We start from the raw sequence: 25,457 nt of genomic DNA on the forward strand, positions 1-25,457 counted from the left end.
TGTTTAAGTCAAAGATCTTTATTTTTAGTTTCTTTTTAAAGAAATCTTTTACAAGAATCACAGATGAGAGATCACACATAAATCACATTTCCCCCTTGATAACAAAATGGTAGTTTCAGTGATTCATAAAAATCAGTTTTTAGTGATCCAGAGAGCTAAGGAAATGCTGCTGGGGTTTTCTGGTCTACCACAGAATTTTCTGTCATTTAGAAGGACGCATGTCTATTTTGGGTGTATTATTTCCCACCATGAGAAAAAGAGCCTCAGTATCTGGAATATATTGATTTTGGAAAATTGGCAGTGATCAGTTGGCTCTGAAGGAAAGTCGGTTACAACGGAGCTGCATGGGAAGGTCTGCTCCCTCCTGGAATACGTGGTCACAGAAGTAGGCATCCAGGAAGCTCCGGCTCAGTGAATTCCTCATGTCTTCACCAGCCAGATCTCGTTGCGACGACCGTAGGGCTTCATGGGAGGGTCATACCCGGTGCAGAAGTAGATGTCACTCTTGTAGCTGGCTGTGCCCTCCAGGGCCGTGCGCAGCTGGGCGGCGCGCGCTACGTAGTCCGCTTCCTTGGCATAACCACCGAACTGCCTGCGGGCACAGAGCAAGGGGAAGAAAGGATGCGGTCTCTGAGAGAAGGGGCAGCTTTCAAAAAAGAAGCCACTCCCCACTCTTGTTATGACGAGCATGCTACAGTGGGACGATTCCCTTCCTACAGGGTGGACTGAACCTCACTGAGTTTCAGAGACTCGTTGGTAATACTGGGATACACTTTCTTTTTCCTTTAAGGTGGCTGGGGGCATTAAAGACAATCATGGATGTAAAAAGCTCTAACGCAGAGCCTGAAACGCCGTACAGTTCTATCTGTGGGCTCTGCACCCGCACAGTCAACCAACTGCAGATGGAAAATATCTGGGAAAAAAAAATTCGAGAAAGTTCCAAAAAGCAAAACTTAAATTTGCCATGCACCATCAACTATTTGCAGGGTGTTTATAGTGATAGGGATTATAAGTAATCTAGAGATGATCTGAAGTTCGCAGGAGGTATGTAAATTATATGCAAATATCATGCCATTTTATATAAGCGACTTGCGCATCCTTGGATTTTGGTTTCTGCGGGGGGGGGGGGGGGGGTCCTGGAACCAGTCTGGAACCAGGTGAGCTTCCCTTCCTTTTCTGAAATTTCCCAAAGAGACAATAGGCTGACTTTTCCCAGGGCCATGCCTTCACCCTTTTCTCTAGCTCCCTCTGCTGCCCTGGCTGCTTGTCTTCCCTGCCTCCAGCTGGGGAAGGAGGAGGATCTGGGGAGTTAGGGCAGAGCTGTATTAACGTTTCTCCCACAGCAGAGCAGTTCTAAGGCGTGAGCCAGTCCCAGCAGTGACAAGCAGAAGCTTTGTTAAAAAACAGAGCTACCAAAGGCAGCGACCCAAGGAAGTCTTGGGAGGGCCCCTGGGCAAACTTTAATCACGCCCCGAATAAAGACATCACTTCTAATAAATCCCTTCTCCTGCTCAAGTTGCGAAAGACTTCTTTTTCTAGTAAGTAAAGAGATTTTTCCTAAATCAACCTTTTCTCTTGATGACAGAAGGTGGGGGACTGAGATGCAATAAAGCTTGTCTTTTCAAGATTATTCTCTCCTTCCATCATCTGCCTAGGCTCCAAAATTCATCCTGTGACCTACCCTAAATGCATCACTCTAAATCTGGGTTGCACTAAAATCTTTATTAGAGTCAAATACAGCCCCATTTCTAATGAGCTTTATGACTCAAAGGTCTGAATCTGCACCAAGCGAAGATCAGGCCAGATGCATTATTTTTGGTGGGGTTCTCTGACTCATGCTTAGCTCTTTCATAAGTGATTAGTCATGCTCGTTAAGCATTCAGCGTGTTGATTACAGGGCTATTGACTCAAAAATCCCCAGGATTTCATCTTGAAGGGATTGGTAATTCTAATGTCTAGACAAAAGCTACAGAACGTGGACAGAGCTGAGACCAATCTGGGATGCAGGAGGCTTGGTTCTTCAAGTCTATCAAAGAAAGATTCTAAGGCAGGTGGAGAAAGTTGAGTTCTAGCTTCATTAATGGCTCCATAATCACTCACTCATATGATAAAATCTGAAGCACCTATTAAGGGCACAGTGGTGGAAATTCAAACGGGAAAAGTGGACTGACTGGGGCCACATTGGGAAGGGCCTTGAAGGCCATGCCAAGTAAGGACTCTGAGTCTGACCCTAGAAAGGTGGACTGACATGATCAGACTGGTTTTTGGAGATATTCCTCTGGTGGCAGTGGAGGGATGGGGGAAATGGAGTCACGGGAGGCCAGGAAATGCTGAGTATGAGACAATGAAGGCCTAGACAGAGGTAAGTTTGAGAGGTGGGTGGGTGTGGACGGGAAGCCGCGGAGGGGGAGTAGGTGATAGACGGGGAGTCGAGGGTTCTCCAGGGCTTCCAGTTAAGTCTCTGAATGGAAACTGACGCCGCCAGTCAGAACGGGGACTCTAGGCTGAAGAGTCACTTTGGAGAGGAGGGGTGGGGTGAGTCCATCGTCTGGTTTGGGGGCACGTTGGCATGAAGGTGCTTCTGTGAAGTACACTCACGCATCATTTACTGTGCCCCTAAGTGTGTGCCAGGCACTGTGAAATCTCCTTAGACTTGGGAGGGAACTGGACTCAGAAATATGACTGAGGAAGGAGATGGGCCCAGCAACAGAGACTTGGGAGTCACCCGTGGGTAGGTGCTGGCTCTGGTCACGGCCAGGAGGGAGATGCGGCTGGGGCAGTGAGCACACAGGGGTCAGCAGGCTGTGCTCGGGGATCCGAGTCCCCAGGCTGTGGGTGGAGGAAGAGGATTCAGCAAAGAAGGAGTTGTCTGAGGACAAGGAGACCTGGCAGAGAGTGAGACGGAGAACATCACCATTCAGGGATTCTTAAATTTATCATCATCAAGAGGAAAAAAAATTCCTTGACTTTTTATATTTATTCCCAGGCTGACTGAGATGCTCGAAATGAGGATAAAAATGTCCCTATTGCTTCATCAAGGAAGCCTTCTACCGGAAAACAAGCAAAGCTTGGTGAGCTAGGGGACAGATAGATGTGTTCCCCGGCTGCCAGTCGAACCAGCTCACCCTAACTTCCATCACAGAACAGCATGAACAAGCCAGAAACCCAGACCCTTCCAGGCCCAGAGCCCCAAGATGTGAAGGAGGCTCAGCTCTGGCTGCCCCCCTGGCTGGTGCTCATGGACAAGCTGTCTCGTCTCCCCAGCCTCAGGCTCCTCCCTGTACACGGAGGATACCAACGCGGTGCCCACAGATCTCAGAACCCGTGAGCACGTCTGAGTGTGAGTTAAGGATTGCTCATAAAGCGCTCTGAGCTCCTCAGAGGAAAAAGAGACGTCTATACATTATTTTCGTAAGTGTGTTAACAAGTCTCTAATCTCCATCTTCAAAGCAGCTCTGGGGGGGGGCGGGGGGCATCGCATTGTCTCTCACCCAACGTCAGAGCCAGAGCGCAGTATTCCCAGCCAAGAATTTGGTTACCATGGGAACCGAGGAAGGACTCACATGCCCCGGATTCCAGAAATAAGAAAGGAACTGACTAAATGCGTCTGGAAGAGTTGGGTTGGGGGGAGTGGGATGAGGCAGGCTAACAGATGGAGACTTTGGTCCAAGGTCCAAAAAAATCGTAACATGTTATCTTTCAGGGAGTGTCTGGAACAGGCACGTGGTAAGGAAGAAAAGAAACGGGCTGACTGTGAGCCGGACCATCCAACTTGGCCTAAAACTTTAACACAGATTTGTGGCAAGTCTGCTATGCATGCAGCTCTGCTCTTGGCAAGAGGAGCAGAAGAAGAGCTGATAATTCCATGTCAATAGGAAAGAAGCTTAACGCCATATGTCATTTCATTCAATCAGACTGAACCAGGCTTACTGAGTTGAGCATCACTGCGCAGGAAACACACGCTGGGCAGCACTGAGCCGTGAAGGTGACAGGGAAACCCTTCTACCCCGGCGATGGCTAACTGCAGTTGTCGGGACGGAACACCCATGAGGACTATCAGGGCAGAAGAAAACACTAGAATGGAGGCATAGATGGAATGCTCTGGGGGCGGGGAATCGGGAGTGATTGCTTCTGACTTAGAACGTGAAGGGAAGGATGTTATGGAGGATGCGGTATCAAGCAGTTACCTACTGAGCATCTCTTCTTGATGCTGGTGATGATCACCATGACGAAAATGCCTGCCCGCACGGAGCTTCCAAGGAGCAGAGACTGGGGAGGGGTTGAGAGGAGCCAGGTGAGTGTGAGTGAAGGTCTGGGAGTGGATACTGTACATGTGTGTGTTTGAGAGGGGCTTTGGGAGGTGGAGGTGGGCTGCTCTGAGTCCAGGCGGACCCCCTGGAGCGGGGCTATGTTGCGGAGGGCAGTAAATGTTATAAGGCACTTTAGTAGGCTCCACTGCCTGGTCAAATATTTGGGGACCCAAACTAAAGTCTACCCATTTTAATACTCGATCGGGCTTGGTCCCAAGCTCCACATGTGCCCAGGGCAGACGCAGGCCGAGGCCCACAACCAGAGCAGAACAGCAGGGGTAAGTGGTGGGATCGGTCCTGTGCTTTAGGGCTGGTGGTGACGAAAGGACGACTGAGAAGGGGCAGAGGTGGAAGAATTAGAAACACTCAGGAGGAGGCCATGGCAACGGTTCAGGTAAGAGGTGATGAAGACCGCAGCTGTGCGGATGGAGAGGAAGGCACAGACAGGAGGGGACGAGGACTCGGGCCACACGGATGTGGAAGATGAAGTCAGGATGGCATCTGAACGGGACGGGTAGGAAGGCGGGGACCTTTAGGAAGACGGAACACTGGGGACCAGATGTGGGAGGGAATCTGAGTTCCATTCAGACACAATGATCTGGGAGACACCCCGAGGAGGTTTACGAGCAATGCCTCCTGGGGAGCTTGGGGGAAAAGGCAGCAGCACTAGCTGTGTTGACTTGGGTTCATCCACCCAAAAGTGATGACGGAAGCCCCTTCCAAGTATCAGTCTATAAAAGACCGGAGGGATAACCGAGCAGTTGGTTGGTAGGGGGATGAATGGTAATGAATCAGGTTTTGTTAAAACCATCCAACCTCTCCTGCTGTTGGTCTCTGGTGAATGGGACAGAGGAGTCCAAGCTGTAACCTAAGTGGCCTTTGGAGAACACAGAGGGAGGCTGGTGGACCGGAATGGAGCCACTCCTTGAAGGGTGAAGATAATTCTAACACCTCTTGTGAATACTGACAGAATTCTGGTCATGTCGGCCTTCTATTCATTTAAAAAGTACTACATACTGCTAATCAGTGTGTAAACCCTTCGTGGACATCCCTTCACGAGGTCGTAAAAAAGGAAGACTGAATGAAGGATGCCAGGCTTCCATTTTACAGTGAATTCTGTTATCGACTGCACTTACTGCGTCCTGAAACAGTACTTCTGCCTTCTGCCTCCTCATTGACTCTGCCTTCCACAGAAAGGTACTTTTAAATACACACTTGACTGCGCAGTGACACCAAGTGGCTAGTTGAGGAATGATCGGATGTTAACAGGTTAAAAGAGAACAACTCACTGAGCCAGGCTAGATGGCATATTTATCACTTTCCTCTGCTTAGGCTGCAGCAAAGAAAACTTCTGCAGACCTGGCTGGAATAGTACCTTTTAAAGAGATCCCCTTTCCCACCATAAGGAGGTTACTGGAGGTCATGTCAAAAGGACCAAGAAACCAACTTGAAGAGGTTCCCACAGGCCAAAGATGGGACAATTTGAGCATCAATAAGAATAATAACTGGAAAGAACTGAGACACATCAATTATGTCTGAATTCATACGTTTATACTGATACTCAAAAAGACAGAGATCAACGCTTCTTCCCCCTGGAGGATGTTAAGCAATGGAGTCATTATTCTGAAAATGGATAAAGAGAAGGTTTCCAGCTAAAGAGAAGGTATCCAGCTTTTCCTCTACGACTCTCTCTCAGGGAAACCAAATAGTAGACAAGGGAACTTTACCAAAGGATTTGCAGCTAATTAATGAAAAAGGAAAAATAGAGAATATTATCATTTGACAACCGCTAAGGAAACAAGGCATCTGGGTAATCGTACTCTGCGGCCACCAACATCACAGAAACGGGCAGGCAGATGTTATGAGCCCCTGATGGGCAAAACTGTCTGTGAAATATCTTTGCCCCAAACTCAAACTTGAATCTGATCACGCCTCTAGTTCCAACTACTAATTTCAGGCAGTACGGGGGGTGAGGGGGGTGGGGGGGGCAGAGAAACATGTTAAAATGCCACAGAAAGATAATCAGCAAAATTCAGACTGTGGGGAACACCAAGACAAATGATCCACAAACTGCAAGGAAAAAGGGAAAAAGCATGGTGGTGAGGAAATCTACCGATTAATAAAAGCTTAGGAGATGTACCAACCAATTGCAATGGATGGATCTTATTTGGGTCCAGATTCAAACAAACTGTAAGAACAAATTATTGGAGAATCAGAGAACACTGAACACTGGATATTTTAAATTATTATGACATTAATGAATTGCTGTTAAAAGTTTAGGAATAATAAAGTATTATGATTATATTTTTAAAAAGTCTTTGGTAGTCACATTGAAATATTTAGGAATGAAATAATACAATGTCTGGAATTCACCTAAAAATAATTTAGGGTAGGGACTGGGTGGAAGTCGTGAGGGTACACATGACACAAAATTCACCTGGAGTTAATTATCACTGAAGGTGAGGGATGGGTACACAGGGTCTCATTATCTTATTCTATCATTTTATATGTTTGAAAATTTCCATACTAAAAAGTTAAAGGCTAGAGAGAAAAATTGTACCAAGTTATTATCCTGGGTTTGGAAAAAGAAATGACTACAAACTAGTCCCTTCTGCTTGAAGTCTTATGCAAACTGGTTTAATCACGTCAAGCTCCTTTCTTACGAAATAAGAAGGAACAAAGGGAAAGAATAATGACTGAAATTTACTACAGGTCACAGACATTAAGTAGTTTATAAATAGTATCTTAGTAAATACTGAAAGTTACTCTCTAGCAATAATCCTGTGAGGTAGGTTATATTATCATCACTTAACAGATGGGGAAACTAAGTCTCAAAGCAGCTGAGTAACTTTCCAAGTGTCCTCCAGGATTCAAACTCAAATATACTTGTTCACTGTATAACACCAGGGTGCCTCCCAAGACACAGGAGAGAGGATGGAAAGGACAGGACAGAGCAGAACTAGGATGACACAGCTGAGACACCTCGGGGTGCAAGATTTAAGGAGGCGCTCACTCTCAGGGCCAACGTTGCATATACTTGGACAACTGTGAGAGTGAGTGCCTCCTTAAATTTTGCACAATGGGCGTCCTACTTCCCCACCCTAGTCCCTGCCCTGGGAAAAGATAGTCTTGACAGTCTTTAGGTGGAACCTGCTTTCTCTGCAGCCTCTGCGGTGAAGGCTGGAAAGGCTGTGCAAGGACAGAATAGAAGAGTTGGAGGCTCCAGCGCTAGCTGCCCAGCTGCAGTACACGCACTGTCCTCTGGGGGGCTCTGCACCACCTGGCCTAGGACTTGCCTGGAGCAGCCAAGCTCTCACTCTCAGCATCATCAGTGTTAACTCTAGAGGAAGCTGCACCCTTGGGTGCAGAGCTGGAGCGGGGCAGCCAAACAGTAACCAAGTTTGGAGGCCCCTAAGAGTGGACAAAATCTGTCCAGTGCGAGATTGTTCATATTTATATTTTTCATGAGGCTGTTCTAGAGCAGAACCAAACCCCAACCTACGGCTCCTCCTGGTGAAGATCCTGGTCTCCGCCCGTCCGTGGTCCTGTGCCTGTCACACGGGAGGACTTCAACAAACGGGGAGTTACTGATTATCTAGAAGGGACTTGGCTTCTGAGGGGAGATTGGGGCCCAAAGAATAAAAGTCTGCAACCATTTGTACCTGTTACTCTCTACAGTCAAGGGAACCTGACCCCAAATGAGGCCCTGGAAACAGGACTAGAATAATAGGATACATGTGTGCTCTGCTCTGAGGACCACAGACCATGAGCCACTGAGAGGGTGGCAGTCCAGCTCTGGCAAACGCTCCCTGCCCTTCTTGCATTCATGGAGAGCATGAGGTAAAAATGAGGTACCTCCAGCTCTTTATGCTTCCCGTATATTTATGACCCCCAACTACGCTGTCTCCCAGAACCCTGCTGTTAATGCAGGTGTTCAGCTTAAGCTGAGGGGATACCCTCTATATCTAAGTCAATTTGGCAGCTGGCTAAGGCATTTATTCAGAAACAGTGCAAATGTTTGTGTGCTGTGGGCAGAAGAAATTGAAGCGAGAAACTGTCAGGACTCAATATTTCTTACTTAATTCATCAAAATATGAATTTAGAAAGAGAAATTTAAAAAGTAATCCCATTTACAATTGCATCAAAAAGAACAAAATACCTAGGAAGAAAATTTAACCAAGGAGGTGAAAAAGTGGTACACTGAAAACTCTAAGACATTAATGGAAAATCTGAAGAAGAAATGAAAAGATATTCCATGCTCATAGATTGGAAGAATTAATTTTGTTCAAATGTCCATACTACCCAAAGCAATCTATAGATTTAATGCAATCTCTATCAAAATTCTAATGGAATTTTTTTTACAGAAATAGAAAACCAAACCTAAATTTTGTATGGAACTATGGAAGACCCCGAATAGCCAAAGCAATCTGGAGAAAGAAGAACAAAGCTGAAAGCATCACATTTCCTGCTTTCAAACTATGTTACAAAGCTATCATAATCAAAACACTATGGTAATGGAATAAAAACAGATACATAGATCAATGGACCAGAATAGAAAGCCCAGAAATAAATCTATGTGTATATGGTCAACTAATTTACAACAAAGCAAAGAATGTACAATGGGAAAAGAGTAGTCTCTTTAATAAACGGTGTTGGGAAAACTAGATGGCCACGTGCAAAAGCCTGAAACTGGACCATGATCTTACACCACACACAAAAATCAACTCAAAATGGATTAAACAGTTAAGCCTAAGACCTGAAACTGTAAAGTTCCTAGAAGAAACCATAGAGGGTAACCTCCCTGACATTGGTCTTGGCAATGAGTTTTTGTATTTGACACCAAAAACACAGGCAATAAAAGCAAAAACAAATAAGTGACTACACCAAACTAAAAAGCTTCTGCACAGCAAAGGAAACCATCAACAAAATCAAAAGGCGACCTACCAAATGGGACAAAATACTTGCAAATAATGTATCCGTAATGGGTTAATCCAAAATATACATACTAAAAAAAAAAAAAAACCTCATACAACTGTAGAGTTAAAAAAAAAAAAAACAACCTAAAAAATCTGATTTAAAAAATGGGCAGAGGATATAAATAGACATTTTTCCACAGAAGATACACAGATGGCCAACCGATATATGAAGAGGTGCTGGACATCACTAATCATCAGGGAAATGCAAATCAAAGCCATAACGAGATATCACCTCCCCCCTGTCAGAATGACTATTTATCTTAAAGACAAGAAGTAACAAGTGTTGACGAGGATGTGGAGAAAAGGTAACCCTTGTGCACTGCTGGTGAGAATGTAAACTGGGGCAGCCACTATGGGAACAGTATGGAAGTTCCTCAAAAAACTAAAAACAGAACTATCATATGATCCAACAATTCCCCTACTGGGTATATATCTGAAGGAAATGAAATCATTAGCTTGAAGAGATATCATCACCCCTATGTTCACTGCAGCATTATTTACAATAGCCAAGATGTAGAAATAACCTCAGGGTCCACAGACAGAAGAATGGATAAAGAAGACATGGTGTATACATATGATGAAATATTGTTCAGCCATAAAAAGAAGGAAATCTTGCCATTTGCAACAACATGGATAGATCTTGAGAGCATTATGCTAAATGAAGTAAGTCAGACATAGAAAGGGAAATAATATAATTTCACTTATACATGGAATTAAAAAAAAACTGAACTCTGGTGGTTGCCAGAGGGTGGGGTGGTGGGGGGTGGGAGAAATGGGTGAAGGTGGTCAAAAGGTAGAAACATCCAGCTATAAGATAAATTAGTTCTGGGGATGTAATGTACAGCAAGGTGACTACAGTGAACATTGCTGTATTGTATACTTGAAAGTTACTCAGAGATTGGATCTTAACATTCCTCATCTCAAGAAAAAAATCTGTAACTTTGTTAAATAAAGGATGTTAACTAAATTGCAGTAATCATTTCATAATCTATACACATACCAAAGCATTATGTTGTACACATTAAACTCATGCCATCTTATGGGCCAATTATCTCTCAAAACTGGAAAAAATAAATTTAACACAAATGCTCACTGCAGATAATTCAAAAAGTGGTTACGGAAACCCAAGTGCCACCCTCAGATGTCTAAAGAATGGTCTCCTTACATGGAATAGACAGTGATGCTGTCCCTCTCTTCAATCTTAATGCTGTTGTCGCTGGGGACCGGCGGGCTGCTTTGAAACGCGTTTGGGATCCGGAACCAGACTTTTAATTTCTTCTGCAGGGAGCCGTCCTTGTCGGGGAACACGGCGAAGGAAATAGGGACTGTCATCCCCATCCCAATCCCTGAAAGCACAAAACCCCACAGAGTGAGGTGGGTGTCAGACGGAGCCCACTCAGGCCTGCGGAAGGTCTGTTAGCCTCATTCTTCTTCTAAGATGATACTTTTTTGTTCTTGAAATTGATACTCAACATTTCAAGCATGAAACTGTATAGTCAGACACACACAAAACACTTCTGATTTGTGTATAATGTGTGTATAATAGAGGCAGGAGTATAGGGATTCACACTTCCAGAAAAAATTATTTGGTAATATATCAAGACTGCACATATATCTAATATGACATAACATATATAATATAATATAATATAATATAATATAATATAATATAATATAATATAATATATATAATAATATCTAATTACTTCCTACTTAATTGTCAATTTTAAGGAAATAATCCAAAATATGGAAAAATTTATAAGTAATAGGATTTCCTAACAGGAGAATTTATTATTGTGAAAAACTGAGATTAACATAGATGTTCAAATAGGAATATGTCTAAAGTATAGGCACATTATGCAACATAATTTAGCTATTAATGATTATGCTTGACTATTTAGCTACAGTGGCAAATAATTATGAAATAAGTAACAGAAGCAGGATAGATTATGTAAATACTATGGTTACATTAAAAAAATGGATTAAAAAGCCCTTAAAAAATACAACAAATGATTATATCAGAAAAGATGGATTAGGGGTGCTGTTTTGTTGTTTTCAAAACTTTTTAATGAGTTTTATAATCTTTATACATATTTTCTGCTAAAGAAAATGTTGTAACAGTGCTAAGAAAGAAAAGATTTCCTCTTGACCTACTGGTTGACTTACCTCCAAAGCCTGGTTACTTTGGTCCTGGTAAATATTACTAAGGTTAATACCAATTTCTAACTTTCTCAAGTATCAGCTTAAGAAATATCCTAAAAATTAAACACATCATCTCTTTTTTCACCTTGCGTTCTGACCCATTTCGGGTTTGCACTGATTCCAAAGTGCAGTCCAAATTAGAGAGCTTCAGAGTTAAATTCGTGTTTAAATATGGTTTACATGCTAACAGGTACACTGAAACTTCAGGCTTCTTACCTTAAAAACAGGGAGGCAGCCAGCACTGACTGCCACATCTTTAAGAGTAGGGCAACCTAAGGATTCTCAGGCTCTTTATTTGCCAGAACAGAGCCAGGGACCCACCAAACCCATCACTCACTGATCCTCAGTATCCTGCAGAATCCGAGCTATCGGGGGGGGGGGGGGGCTGACTCTGGAGATTTCCAGCCTGGGGGCTGAAGTCTCAAGTCAGAAGCTGGCCTTGTTCTGTGGCTTGGCTTATCGTGGGCACACCTGACCCAGTCCACCAATCCAAAGGCACAATATGCACTGTACGGTTAACAGACAAACAAGCAAACAAATGAACAGATAGAGCACATGTCTCCACACCTGGGGGAGATGCATGAATGCAGTGCTGCTGAGCGCGGATACCACAAAGGGGGAGGCTGGCAGGAAGTCACTGGGTCTCCCCAGAGTCTCCTTGCTCACACAGCATGGCAAGTTCACATGTCCCTGAAACAGGCAGTGACAGGTGCCTTGTGGCTTCTCCCCGTGTGGCCCATCGATGAAGTGAGACTGCAACACTGGTCTATGAGACCAGAGCCAACCCTCCAGGGACACTCACCCTTGTCGTTGGTGCCTCCCACATACTTCATGACTTTGGGCATTGCTTCCCGTAGAGCCTCATCCACAGGCTTATCTGTCACCTCCACTGTGGCAAACTTCCCGCCTTCACAGTCCCTTTCCTCATAGGAGACATCTTCCTAGAGACAGCAAATACACAGCGCTTAAGAGATGCAAGGCAGCAACCTGTGATGACTCTAAAGGCAGGAGAAGTCCAGTTACAAGAGGTACAAACTTCTAAGGAACTTTCCATAATGAGCCTGGGTATGGTGACAGCAGAAGAGACAGACTGCATATGAAGGACCAAGAGAAATAGATTCTTGGATTTCTTACAGATGTAGAGACAGCAGAAAAAACTTCATATAATCAATATTCTGAGAGAAATCATAGAAGACACGGCATCTCAAACCACCCAGAACATCCCCAGAATGCTATAAAAATAGAACATTCTGAGATCAAAGAGCTCTGGGAAATTAAAAATACAACAGAAATGAAAAATTCAGCAGAAAGGTTGAAAGATAAAGTGGAAGAAAATATCCCAGAAAGTTGAGTAAAAAGGCAGAGAAGCAAAAAAGAGAAGAGAAAATCAGAGGGTCAAGCCAAAGGGTCCAACGTCTGAATAATAAGAGATCTAGGAAAAAAAGAAGAAATTGCAAGAGAGGAAACAAAGAAACGCAACAATCCCACAAAACTCTAAAGCCCCAAGATTAGTGTCAATCTAGTAGCAGGACTTATTCAAGACGGATCAGAGTCGTTCTGTTCACATTGTACCTCCAGACGCGATTCCTCTCCCCAACCCGTCCCACTAAGTCACACCCCCACTCTCCTGACCACTCAGCTGCACCGTCACTGCCCCCCAAATCCTTCCTCCCTGGCAGCGATCCCCTCTATGCATTGAGTCTCTGTCCCAAGGTCATTATCCTTTCCCTATGGACCCACACAGCTCTCCTTCACCCCCTTTTCCTCCTCCTCACCATTTGATGTCTCACGGGATGCAATTTTGTATTCCTGAACGTACTATAAGGCCGCGCTTTTCCAACTTAAAAAAAAAAAATCACAATCCATAGCAAGAAATACGTTTTTACATCATGTCCCATCCTGAACATACACGTTTGAAGCAAAGTTTCACAAAGTTATATTTTACCTTTATGGATGGGACGCATTCTGATACTTGCCTTTTCTTTCTGTCCTGTTTTTTTCTGTTCTACTCAAGTGAAATTTATTCTAGTCCACTAAAAGAAAAAATAAAACACTCGCTCTATATTGATTTTACTATCTGGTCATGGAACACTAGTGCAGTTTGAAAAATATGCTATAAAGTCTTTGTGGACAGGAACTATCCATAAAGCTTTATATGTTAGGTGCTCAAGGTATTGCTTTAAATAAATCATGTTGATTGATTGATTGGTTGATTAAGGAGCTGCCTCTCTCACTAATGATTATAAAAAAACAGACACGTCATAGAGGAGCTGGCTGCCCCAGGCTGGTCAAACAGGCCTCCTGTGACGTCTTAGACTGAATACTCAACTTCCAAGGGGACATAATGAATCTCTACAGGGCTGCGAGTGGCTTATGGAGTCCGAAAAAGTACATTTAATATTATCATTTTATATCTCGAATACAAAAATTGCTATTGTTTTTGTAATGCAAAATTAGAGGAGAGGAGTGAGAAAGGGGTCAGGGAAATCTGAAAGCAAAGCTTGAGTGCCAATTTCATAAACTTCCCTTCCCATGGGACAGGGGAAACTGCGTCAGAGCAAGGGTCAAGAGGCCACAGAGCGGTCTGGACTCTGGGGCACCGCACCTCCTAATTCCGAGGATTGCTGTGAGGCCCTCCCCTCGGCGAGCCTGACACTTCCAAAGAGCCTTCCACCGCAAACTGTGTTCTGTAAACTTGGGGTATTTTGCTTTTTCTGGCTCCATCTGTCACAGCAGAGACCAGACAGCCTTCATTTGAGGTCCCACCGAGTCTTGCCACCAACAATATTTTAAATTTCAGAAATGCCACTCTCTGAGTCACAGAATTTCAGCCTCAAAGAGGTTTTAAGGTTCACCCAAACTAACTCTACCAAAGAGGAAACGAAGAACCAGAGAGACTGAGTTGCCCAAGACCACACAGCCGCTAAATGACGAAACTGGAGCCAGAATTCCAACCCCCAAACTCTAGTCTAACGCTCTCACGAGGCTTTACGCCCCATGGGGATGAAGGGAGCGCTTTTTAACCTCTTCCTTTGGCTACTGAGGTCATTGTTTCTGATAGACATTTGTACTCCCGTGTCAAACTCAGATCAGGGCACCACAGGTCATCCAGTGCAGCCTCTTTTCTTACAGATGGAGAAACCAATGACCAACGCTCCCTGGAGACAGACTTTGCTGGCTCTTTTCTTTGTTTTATCTCCTTCTTTTATTCATTCAACCAACAACTATGGAGCATCTACTGTGTACAGAGCGCTGTGCCAGGTGCAGTGATACAGAGATGAAAGACACGGCCCCGACACCAGGGGAGGCATGGTCTGACGGAGGGGGCCGGGAAAACAGGTTACAATCTGACGGTATGTTTAAAAGGAGAGGAGTTCCGGGGCCGCACAGGAGCACAGAAGAGGACTACCCAGGTTAGTCTGGCGGGGCACAGGGATGTGTTTACGTGTTTGGATAGTTCAAGCTGACTTTGAGGTGCTTACAGATCATCCAACTGCATATTCAGTCACTGATGCATTGATTCACTGAATAAATACCTATTGAGAACCTCTGCTGGGTGCTACAGATTTGGAGACTAATATGATATGGGCAGTTGGATGGTGAGAAGAATTACACAGTTATGATATGATGCAGTAAACATCTGGTAGCTTACTACATCATATAATAGTTATCAGTAAGCTCTGACGGTTTACGGAGGGTGATGCCAGGTATCGGGCACCACAGGGGTAAGAGGAAAGAGCTGAAGAACAGTATGATGATGGTGAAAAACTCAAGTGGTTCATTGTAGCTGCAGCAAGGACTATCCAGGAGGCCTGAGACTCTGGCAGGGGCCAGATTTCCAAAGACCTGAAGGCTGTCATAGGGAGATGGATTTTGCAACCCTTAGTCCAATGACCTGACAGCAAGTCAGTTTCCTTTACCCCAAATTAGTTCAACTGACTTTTGCGATCTCAGTATAGGATTCTGCATCCTGTATGTACAGAATAGATAAACAATAGGTTCCTACTGTATAGCACAGGGAACTATATTCAGTGGCTTGTAGAACCTGTAATGAAAAAGAATATGTGTATATATACATATGTATAACTGAATCACTATGCTGTACACCAGAAACTAATACAACATTATAAATTTTAAATCAACTATACTTCAATTAAAAAATAAGTAAATAAATAAAGGAGTTTGCAAGTGCGTCTGAGTCTTGCGGGAGTGTTCCAGCTGGTTCCCCAGGCAGAAAGTCCACAGCCAGGAAGGAAACGCTGCCAAGAAAGGAACGTAGTTTGATTCCGAGAGCTAAGGCCCCGGTGATAAGTCTACCATCCTTCAAGGCGTAACTTTACCTCCGCTTCCTGAATGGTCCCTCCTTCCTCTGAACTTCAAAGACAGGTAACACTAGAGCCAGAAGGGCACTCACATATCCATCAGTTCATCTGCCCCTGTTGTAGGTGAGCAAACCGCCCAGTGTGCAGCTGGACACACGGGTGTGGAGCTCAGCCGGTGACTGGCACAGTTGGGACTATCAACCTAAGGGGTCACTAAAGCTATGAATGAGGCTGAGATTGCCCAGGGAACATACACAGAGCACTCTACATAAATTCATCATGTTAATCAATCATCTGTCTAAAAGCAGTCATTTTACCGTTTTCTTAACCTAACCCAGGTGATCCAGGCACCCCTTTCCTTGACAGCCACGCCAGAGCTCCTCCTCCCCGGTTTTTCATTATTTCCTTCAATGCCATGATCATTCTTGCGTCTTCTTCTGCCTAGGGTCTTCCTTTCCTGTCTCTGCCCGAGAAACCCCTACTCATCCAACAAGTCCTAACCTAAAAGTCACTTCCTCACAGAGGATCCCAGTATAAAACAAGTTCCCATGGTATTTTTTTTTATAAGCCCTTCTACTTTCACAACACAGTATATTGTCATTATAGTTACAAAGGAATTATTATGGAATGATTATAATGGAATAATGTGTTTAACCTCCATCTGCAACCATAAGCCCCATGGGGTCAGGGGCTGTCAATCATTTACCAAGATGGATTCATTCATTCAATCCCTCCAACAACCCTGTGAAGAACTAAAGGTTTTCATCTTCATTTTCAGATGAAACTGGAGAATGAGAGATTAAGTGACACACCCGAGGTGCAGTAACAAGTGGTGGACCCAGGATTCAAGCCAGGCCGTGTGGGGTCCTAATCAATGCGAATGGACTGAGAACAAATCCCATAAAGATGTCAGTTATTAATATCAGCCCTGCTCGGAGCACCCACAAGGCCCACCCAGTCCCACACAGAGAGCTGTCTGTCGTCCTCCCTCCCCAAGCCATGCCGAAGGTACCTGATAAGGTCCGCAGCTGCCTGGGCCTCCCCACCAGGTGTCTGCAATCAGCCCTGAACATCTGGTGAGCCTGAATTAGAGCTACACAGGGGACACTATCCGTTTGCCCAGGGATGTAGATAACGGTTTCTGACCCAAACTCTTTCCAGGGTGAGAGAGAGCATTTCTGAAAGAGCCTCTCTTCAAAATAAGAACACCCTGAATTTATATATATTTTTTAAAAAAGGTTTGCAAGCATCTTTGAATATTTCATTCTGCCATTCTCGTCTTCCAGTCGAGGAATTTCAGGGTTCAGAGTGGCTGAGAGGTTAAGTAAGTAACTTACCCCAAATTACCTGGAAAACGAAGGGAAAGCTACAATCAAGCGTTAGGTGTTTTGTTGAACAACTTATAATTGGTTCTCTCGTTTAAATTCCAAAACAATCTTATAAGATGTGACATTATCTTCTCTCCTGATTGGCATCAGAGAGGTAAAGTTGCCGTGACCACGGAGCTAGTAAGAGTGGAGCTGAGGTGAGTTCTGACGTAACGGTATTACTACATTTGTAGGGTGTATTAGTTTACAAAACATTTTCATGTTTGTAAAAAAATTTTAATATTTCTAGCAACTCTGGGAGTAGGTGGGAAAGAGACTTCCATACCTCTTCTACCGCTGCAGGAACTAAGGTTCTTTCAGGTTAAATGCTTTTGCTTCAGCCCGGTAACAATATCCCAGATGGCCCCATATTCTTATCAAACGTTGAGGGAAGATGCTTATCAGGGAGCTACATTTATCCTTAGAGACACCAAATCAGTGGCTGGTGACACTCTACTAATAAGTGGTTAGCTGGAAACAGAAACTACTAGAGTAGTTTTGAACAGAGGCAACTGGTTTTGGGGATTTTTGGTGGGGAGGGGAGAGGTAATTAGGTTTATTTAATTTTTTTTAACGGAGGTACTGGGGATTGAACCCAGGACCCAGTGCATGCTAGGCATGCGCTGTACCCTCCCCTCCCCCCAGAGGCACTTTGCTTCAAGGAATTGATTTCACAGATAATAAAAGAACTGAGATGCTCACCAGGAGACAGTGAAGCCACCCAGAGGTTAGTAAGGACACTACAGAGGTAGAGGAGGGTTATCTGTTACCTGAGCTCAGATACCTGGATCACTTGGTGAAAATCAGACCCATGGTGGCCTGTCCATCAAGAGCTGGAGCCAAATAGAAGCTCCTGGTTCCAGAGGACTGATAGGGCGGAGAAGGAGAGGAACAAATACCCTGGCCTCCCTTCTTCCCGCCCTCCAATCTCCCACTGGTGCCTCCCACTGGGCAAACTTCCTTGGGAGCCCGCTGACATCTCTGCCTGGGAAACAGCCAGCAGGAGTCGGCCCTCACTCCACCCTGAGACACAGAGCAGGGCAGGGGACGAGTGAGGAAGGGATCTGGGGGCAGAAGGGCAGCAGACCAGCCAGGACTCTCAGCCTGCTTTGCAAATGGTCGTTAACGCCAAAGATGAGGAAGTGAGCCCCATTCTGCTACGGAAAGGAACATTCTCTGTGAGCTGTAGGTAACACGGGGAGTCTTCCAGGGTCAAGGCCAACAAACACCCTAGAGATCACTGGGCCGAGTCCACAGACTGGTATGCACACGTGAATGGTACCACCGTAGATACATCCTCTGGCCCACAGTGTCTAAAAACATCTGGAATCAGTTGCCAACAGTTAAAACTGACACAGTGGCCCTACACAAAATCACGGCCTCACTCCTAACACTCTCTAGTCCTTCTTCCCCTTCCCTGCTTTTTTTTTTTAAATCACAACACTGATCATCACCTGATGTGATGTCTTTGACTTATTTATGCGTTCATTAGTTGCTAAAACATAAGCTCCATGAAGACAGGGATGTTTGCCAGTTTTGTTCGCTGCTTTATCCCCATGGCCTATAAGAGTGCCTGGCCCACACCTGGCACTCAACAGTTATTTACTGAGTGAATCAATGTTAACTTGAGAGATTTCACATGAAGAATCTGGACTGCTGGTTTTCCTTAAAAAGCTGGCAACCTGGGCTCACATCACAGCATGACAACTGCCTGGAGTTACCCTCTGGAGGTGGGGACCTGAGTTCTCTCTCTCCAACGTGCCTCAGTCCCCACCTTGCCTTATAGTCTAAAACTGCCAACTTCACTCATTTTCATTATGTGCCCGGCTGCTTGTAGGCATTGAAATAGGTCATCTTTGATCAGGGTTAAACTGCTCATTCTACACACGGCTAAGGGAAGAGATGCAGACAGATGAAGTGACAGGCCTCTGGCTACAGCTGCCTCAAGAGTCCAGACTCTAGATGAGGGCTTTTGTGTGACAGTCATTGTAACAGGTACCCAAAACTTGGCCCCCAGACAACACAGTCCTTTAACAAAGAAGCACTAGGCAGGGAGCTGGGCATACAGCACGAGGTGCACAAAGTACCTGCCCGCAAGGAGGTTAGCATCTAAGGGAGATTGCTTGTCTTCAGGGGGTTTGTCCAATTTGCCTGAGTTAGCACAGATGTCAATTTGGGGGAAAACAGCAGTCATGCCCTCCTCACGCATTCTGTATTCTAGGCACCCAGTTCTGGACATTCTATTGGCTAGCAAGCCATTTTACAGCTCTGGGCCTCTGCACACACTTTTCTTGTTTCTGTGCACTCCTGCACATCCCTGCTGCCCAGCCGAAGGCACTTTGTCTGTGAAGGCCCCACCATCACCCGCTGGCTGAACGGACTGCTCCTTCCTTCCCCTTTGCGCCCGGCCTTGCAGTTATGCGTACGCGGCGCGGATCACGTTCTTGTACACTCAGTTCTCCACTAAGGAAAGTCTGGGTGTGTCCTAAAGACAAGCACTTTTTCCGTCTTTTCTGCAACCGAAGGCCTCTCAACAAACACTCAGCGTGTTTGGAATGTTTAAATGGACGAACTGCATTCAACAGGCACGGTGCATCTCGCTAAGCTGGGGTTGTCCCTCTTCCCCGGCCCAAGTGCTGGGCGTCGGAGCCCAAGGCAGAAGCCTGAACGCACAGTCCGGGGCACACTTCTGCCCCCACTTGCCCCCCAGGACCCGCTCCTGCCGCGATCAGGGTGCGGTGGGCGCACGCCTCTTCCGGTCCTCGGCAGCCCGGCGGGCCTACCTTGCCCCCTTTGCTCAGGACCTGCCAAGGCCACGTCTCTACGCTCCCGAACAGCGAGTTCCTGATCATGCCCAACATGGTGTAGCCGAGGCGCTCCGGACGCACGGGCGGACGCGGGGTGGCCGGGGCAGCGGGCGCGAGCGGGGCGACCGCGCGACCCGGGGAGGGCGGGCGGGGCTTCCTGGGCTCCGCCCCCGCGGAACGCGCTCGGGGAGGCGGGCCCGGAGGGACGATGCGGGAGGGGCGGGGCCGGGGCGGGGCCGGGGCGGGGCCAGGGCCGCGCCGGCCCGCAGCCGCTGGGCGGCGGTGTCGGGTGAGGAAGCGGGTGGTCTTCCGCTTGCCTCGCCTCCGAGGCTAAATCTGACCTGTTCGCCGGGGAGCCTGGAAACGATTCTCCGGGGTGTGGGGTTTAAGCAGCGGTGAACACACCCCCGCCCCGTTCTCTCCCGCGCCGCGTCCTCAGGGACATGGGATCCAAACTGCTGAGCCTCCGGATTCCTGGCGCGCTTTTCCTGCCTCCACCCTCAGGCTCTGGCCCCAGAAGGTAATGCACAGGCCGGGCTCACAGTCTTTATAGCCCCCCGCCCCTGGGGACCCCTGACTGCCGCATGTCCACCCACAGACGTTCTAGTTTGCTCCACCCCCCCAACTGGAAGAGTGAAATAGCACCCTCACTAGTTTTCTACTTAGCACTTTCTTTCTCCAGTCCGTTTTAATCACAGATTCTCCGTCAGTTTTCTGAATCACAGCTTTGCTCATTCACTTCTCTTGAAAACCTTCTAACCGATATTATTACCATTTATTGAGTGCCCTCCCTCCCTGCTGAGTATTTTACAAGCATTCTCTCTCCTCCTCACACCACTAAACGTGAGTATTTTATGGTCATTTTACAAAGGAGGAACCCGAAATTCAAAGTATTTATGCCTTTCCCAGTAAAGTGACTTTAAAATAACATAGTGACTGTCCCAAGGGCAAAAACCAGGGTGCGGCTTGGCCAGGATTTGAATCCGTGACTGTGGTGTGTCCATCATGCTTTTATTTTGTCCAACAGGCACCCTGTCACCCTGACCTTTTACAGGTCTACATACACCCTCTGGATGCTTCTGCCTCTGTGCCACACGGATGCCTCCATCAAGATGTCCTCCCCTTCTAACTCACCCCCTGAAATTGGACTTCTCTGAAAGTACAACTTTCACTGTGTCTCCAGGAACACTGTGTGGTCTTTCTGGCTGAACTCACATACCATTTTTGTTTATTCAAATGTTCTGTCCCCAGGAGAATTCTTTCTGCAGGTTTGCCCAGCGGTCACACTATCTGCAGTTGTTAACCTATTTGTTAGCCTAATTTGTGCAGGCTGCTCCGAATCTGCACCGAGGAACCTCTTGCTGTGCTGCGTCTTGGGAAAGAAGACCTTGAACCTGAGCCAGGCAGGATGGATCAATAACGGTGAGGCTGATGACCTCTAATTTTGTAGTAACAGATACTAACTTCATTACCTACGGATATAGAAATTTACTTTTTGACAAATATTTGTTGATTGCTATAAAATAAATGGCCGTTTAATTATTTTATATTTTCTTGACTCCAGCATGCCATTGATTATAAGAGGCATTGTTACTTTATGTGCTGTTAATAGAGAGAAAACAAATGCTAACAAGTAAACTATGATGTTCAATTGATTTTACAGCATCCAGAGACATTAAAATGTGAAGTAGCATGCAGTTTACAATTCATAAGAAATTGTATGTTGCTTTGTAAGAGGCTCTGAGTATTTTTGCCTCTCACAGCCATGTGCCTTGATAAAAAACTAAGCTCTTAAAGGGCAAAGATCTATTTTTCCTTAACTTTTTCCTCACTTACCTCACCCAGGGGTTGCTTAATAATTGTGTTAAATGATTAACAAAACTGTTCTTGCTATTAGATCTAATCATCTATTTTAGTTACTAAACTTTTGCAATTTACTAGGTATGATTGAATAATGTCCAGTGTGTATGTGTGTGTGTGTTTTAGTGTCTAGCGTTCCATCCTACGCCAAGAACTCTTTTTTTAGAAGGGGGAAGGAAAAAGTACATAATTCTTATTGGAAACTTAAAGGTTGATCAGAATCAGCAATTTTGGGGAAAAAGAGGAATCCAAAGAGAGGAACTTGATTGGCGTGTCCCTTACTTAGTTGTAACATCAGCTGTTTCTTTCTGATGACATTAGTCTATGTTAAAATCACAGAGTGGAAGAAGGATCGAGTTCTCCTTTACATCTGCATGGATGGATTCTCCCCTGTTTTGAAAAATTTCCCTTCCATCTTATCCTGTTGAGAACAAGGTTTTAATTCCCCCATTCTAAGTATTCAGCGCCTGGATATCATCTCGAGCTCTCTGTGTCTCCCGGTCTAGCATACTTACGTCCCGTACCCACACATGCCCCAGTTCCTGTTGATACATGTTGGCCAGGTGTTCAGATTCACAGAGTGCGAATGCTTCCAGAGCAGGAATTCCCCACTTGGGTTGTGCTGTGACTTGTCCCCTGTCATTGGCTCCAAGGCAGAGAGGGAAGATGGAATCAGATCTGGAGGAGAACAAGCACCGTTTTATGAAATACCTGCCTTGGGTGTGGTCTCTTGGGAGCCTCCATTTGAATAAAGGCTGTTCTCCTTTAGCAAGGGGTAGGGAGCTGCATTTGCCAGCCTGGAAGATGCAGAGGTATCGGAATTCAAGGTTGCTAGGCTCATGCACCCAGATACCCCCATCTTAGGTCTCTGATTCTCACTGCATCATATCGGGTTCTTAACCTGGACATGAGACCTGTTCAGTGCTGTTTAGTATTGTTCAGTGTTCTTTGAGCTCTGCTAGCCTAGCAGTTAAACCCTGGACTTACTTTTCAGCCCCTGTGGCTACAGGAACGTCTTTAAACACTACCATGGAGGTTTTCTCACTTCCATGGTATGTCTAGAGCTATCTGGTTAACCTGAGCCCCCTCCTTTTTTTTTTTTTTTTTTCTTTTTCTTCAAGGCTTTTAAGGCCATGAACAAAAGTCAGCCAAATCCATAGTATTTCTTACTTATCACCAGTAATGGAGTCCTTACCCATGTCTGACCTGGAAGTGACCCAGATCCAGACTCATTCTGAGGGGCTGCCTTCTGCTACCAATTGTTTTAGCGTTGGTTCTTCAAAAAGGCAGAGCCTGAGACAAAGACTTGCATGATGATCATTGTTTTGGAAAATGATCCTCCAAGGAACAGAAAAGGGAGAATGAATGAAGCAGGAAAGGAGGAGAAGATACCCTAAGAGCACCTCCCTGAGTTGACCCCATTGTAGGAACTAGAGGCTTATCCTGCTAGGGACACCCCAGGAAGTCACGTAAGTGCATGGAAGAGTTGCTGCTTGAAAGAGAAGAAAGGAATATTTATCACTGACTCCTGTTCTTGTACCAGGATTGCCCCATGGGGTATTAACTCTCCTGCATTTCCAGTTTTTAGAAAAATTATTTGGTTCTTTAGTATCCTCTAAAGGTGATCAATGAGGATTTTTTAAAAAGTATCATTGTAAACTTGGGATATTAACATATTTTATATGTTTTGCTCTACTGCAGTCATTATTCTTATTGATAAAATGTCATCTTTGGCTATTGGGAGCCCCTTCAAACTGTTGCACTTTTGACCACTGGGAGTTCCTTCAAACTGGTTCCTGTGGGCTTTTCAACATGACCCCGGTGGACTTTAATAGCTTCCTTGTTTCTAGTGTGACTAGGTATCTCAGGCTCATTCCTGCTCCAGGCGGGAATCCATCCCTTCTCTCAAGGAGCCCTGGTTCCTTTTCATAGGAAATGGTATTTAGAGAATACTGTCTGGGCACTAGGGGTCCCCATTGGGTTAGTCATTGCTTCCAGGCCTTCTCCCTGCACAGAGCTAGAAACATACACTCTTGTATGAAAAGGAAAAATACCTCATAAGTTAATATTCATATTTCCAATTCAAATAAAAGAGCACATTCTTAAAACCTAAGTTCTTTGATTTTATATTTGTATCTCTTTATTCTTACTTATTAGCATAATTACTTAATTTGCTTTAGCTAATTCTATGTGTACACATGATAGTTTCAAACATCCTTAACAAATTGCTTATTTGCTCTATCTATTATATATGTGTATAATAGTTTTATACTTTTGTTATTAGCAATATGACCCCTGAATACAATTTAAGATTACTTTGCGATTCTATTTTTCCTTTAGACTATACTCCACAAAGAAGGTACAAATTGTTGTATTTTGAAGTTACTGAATTAATTCTTCTCTACATAGTTAAGTCACCAACTTGATATATTTGATTCTTTGTTTTCAATTTTCATGGATTAATGTTTTCCTAGCTTGAGTTAACTTTTATAATTATGTAAACCATCTACATGGTTTCTAAGTTAAAAGCTATAAAAACAAAGTATATTCAGAGACATTTAGCTTCTAACCCTGTTTCCTCTAACCTGCTTGCTTCTTCCTTCCTCCTAAAAGTAACCATTTCTCATTGCATTTTAACTTGTTCTTCCATTTTTGAAAATATATGCATTTGCTCATTTTTGCCTTCCTTTTTAGGTAAAGGTAGAATACTACACACTTATCCTGCACCTTGCTTTTTTCACTTAGCTACGCATCATGGAATTCACTCCATAGTGGTACATACGAATCTTCCTTTTTGCTACAGCCGGATAGTTCTCCATTGTATGAATTTTTCCAGATATAAATGGAAGACAGCACCAACAGGTTTGGAATCAGTCACCAGAAGAATAGAATTATCACTTACTGTAATGGGGAACAGAGCAAAAGGAATAGGTTATGGGGGGGAATATCAAGAGTTTGGCTGAGGACACATTTCCTTTGAGATGCCTATTAGACATCCAAGGAGAGTTATGAGTAGACATTTTCGGATAGATGAGTCCAGAGTTCAAGGGCAAGGTCCAGGCTGGGCATATCATTTGGAACTTAATAGCCAGGGACTATGGGAAGGGGTGGAGGAGTCAGTGCTCCAGGCTGGTCAGTTTGCCCCTTTTTCATTAATTTCTAACTGTAGCTGAGATTTGGATTGCCCCCCAAACCCCTAGTTCACTAATTTCCCTGGTGGACCAGAAGGCAATCATTGCCTCAAAGTGGAGTAGGGAAGAGGTGAGAGGAAATGTAAGCTAATTTTCGCTAACCTGTTTCTCCCAGCCAGTCTTCTGCCCCAGGCTGCAGCCAACCCTTTCAGGTGCACTGCCTCTGCCTCCCCAGAAGTTTCTTATTGTCGGTGTCATTAGTTCCTGGAATTCATGTTCTCTTGAAGCTTTTCCTTGTTCAATTCTGGGGAAGGGAGCCAGTAATCTGTGCCAGTTTTCCACTTTCGCAGGAACCAGAAATTCTATTTGAGTTTTAAAATTAAACAAGGGAAAGGAATATTTATTTTTTTAAGAGGAAAAAATATGGGGGAACTTGGGTTTATCTTCTCTTTCAAATATCCTGTGAAAACATCCCAAAGAGA

The 25,457-nt window shown here is 44.8% G+C and overlaps 1 protein-coding gene and 1 long non-coding RNA gene across 2 annotated transcripts; one reads left to right on the forward strand and one right to left on the reverse strand.

The window, feature by feature from the left end:
• HEBP1 (heme binding protein 1) lies at positions 1 to 20,141 on the reverse strand. The gene is made up of 4 exons (XM_010946451.3): positions 19,961 to 20,141; positions 12,291 to 12,429; positions 10,452 to 10,632; positions 1 to 592 (listed from the first exon to the last, which is right to left on the reverse strand). Exons 1-4 carry the CDS (start codon positions 20,036 to 20,038, stop codon positions 421 to 423), a joined length of 570 nt encoding a protein of 189 aa, XP_010944753.1. The 5' UTR covers positions 20,039 to 20,141; the 3' UTR covers positions 1 to 420.
• Positions 20,142 to 20,285: 144 nt separating this feature from the next.
• On the forward strand, positions 20,286 to 23,957 carry LOC141575950 (uncharacterized). The gene is made up of 2 exons (XR_012504081.1): positions 20,286 to 20,504; positions 21,012 to 23,957. It is a non-coding gene; the product is annotated as an uncharacterized LOC141575950 (long non-coding RNA).
• The last annotated feature ends 1,500 nt before the right edge of the window (positions 23,958 to 25,457 follow it).

This window comes from Camelus bactrianus, chromosome 34 (genome assembly GCF_048773025.1).
Source record: "Camelus bactrianus isolate YW-2024 breed Bactrian camel chromosome 34, ASM4877302v1, whole genome shotgun sequence".
NCBI lineage: Eukaryota > Metazoa > Chordata > Mammalia > Artiodactyla > Camelidae > Camelus > Camelus bactrianus.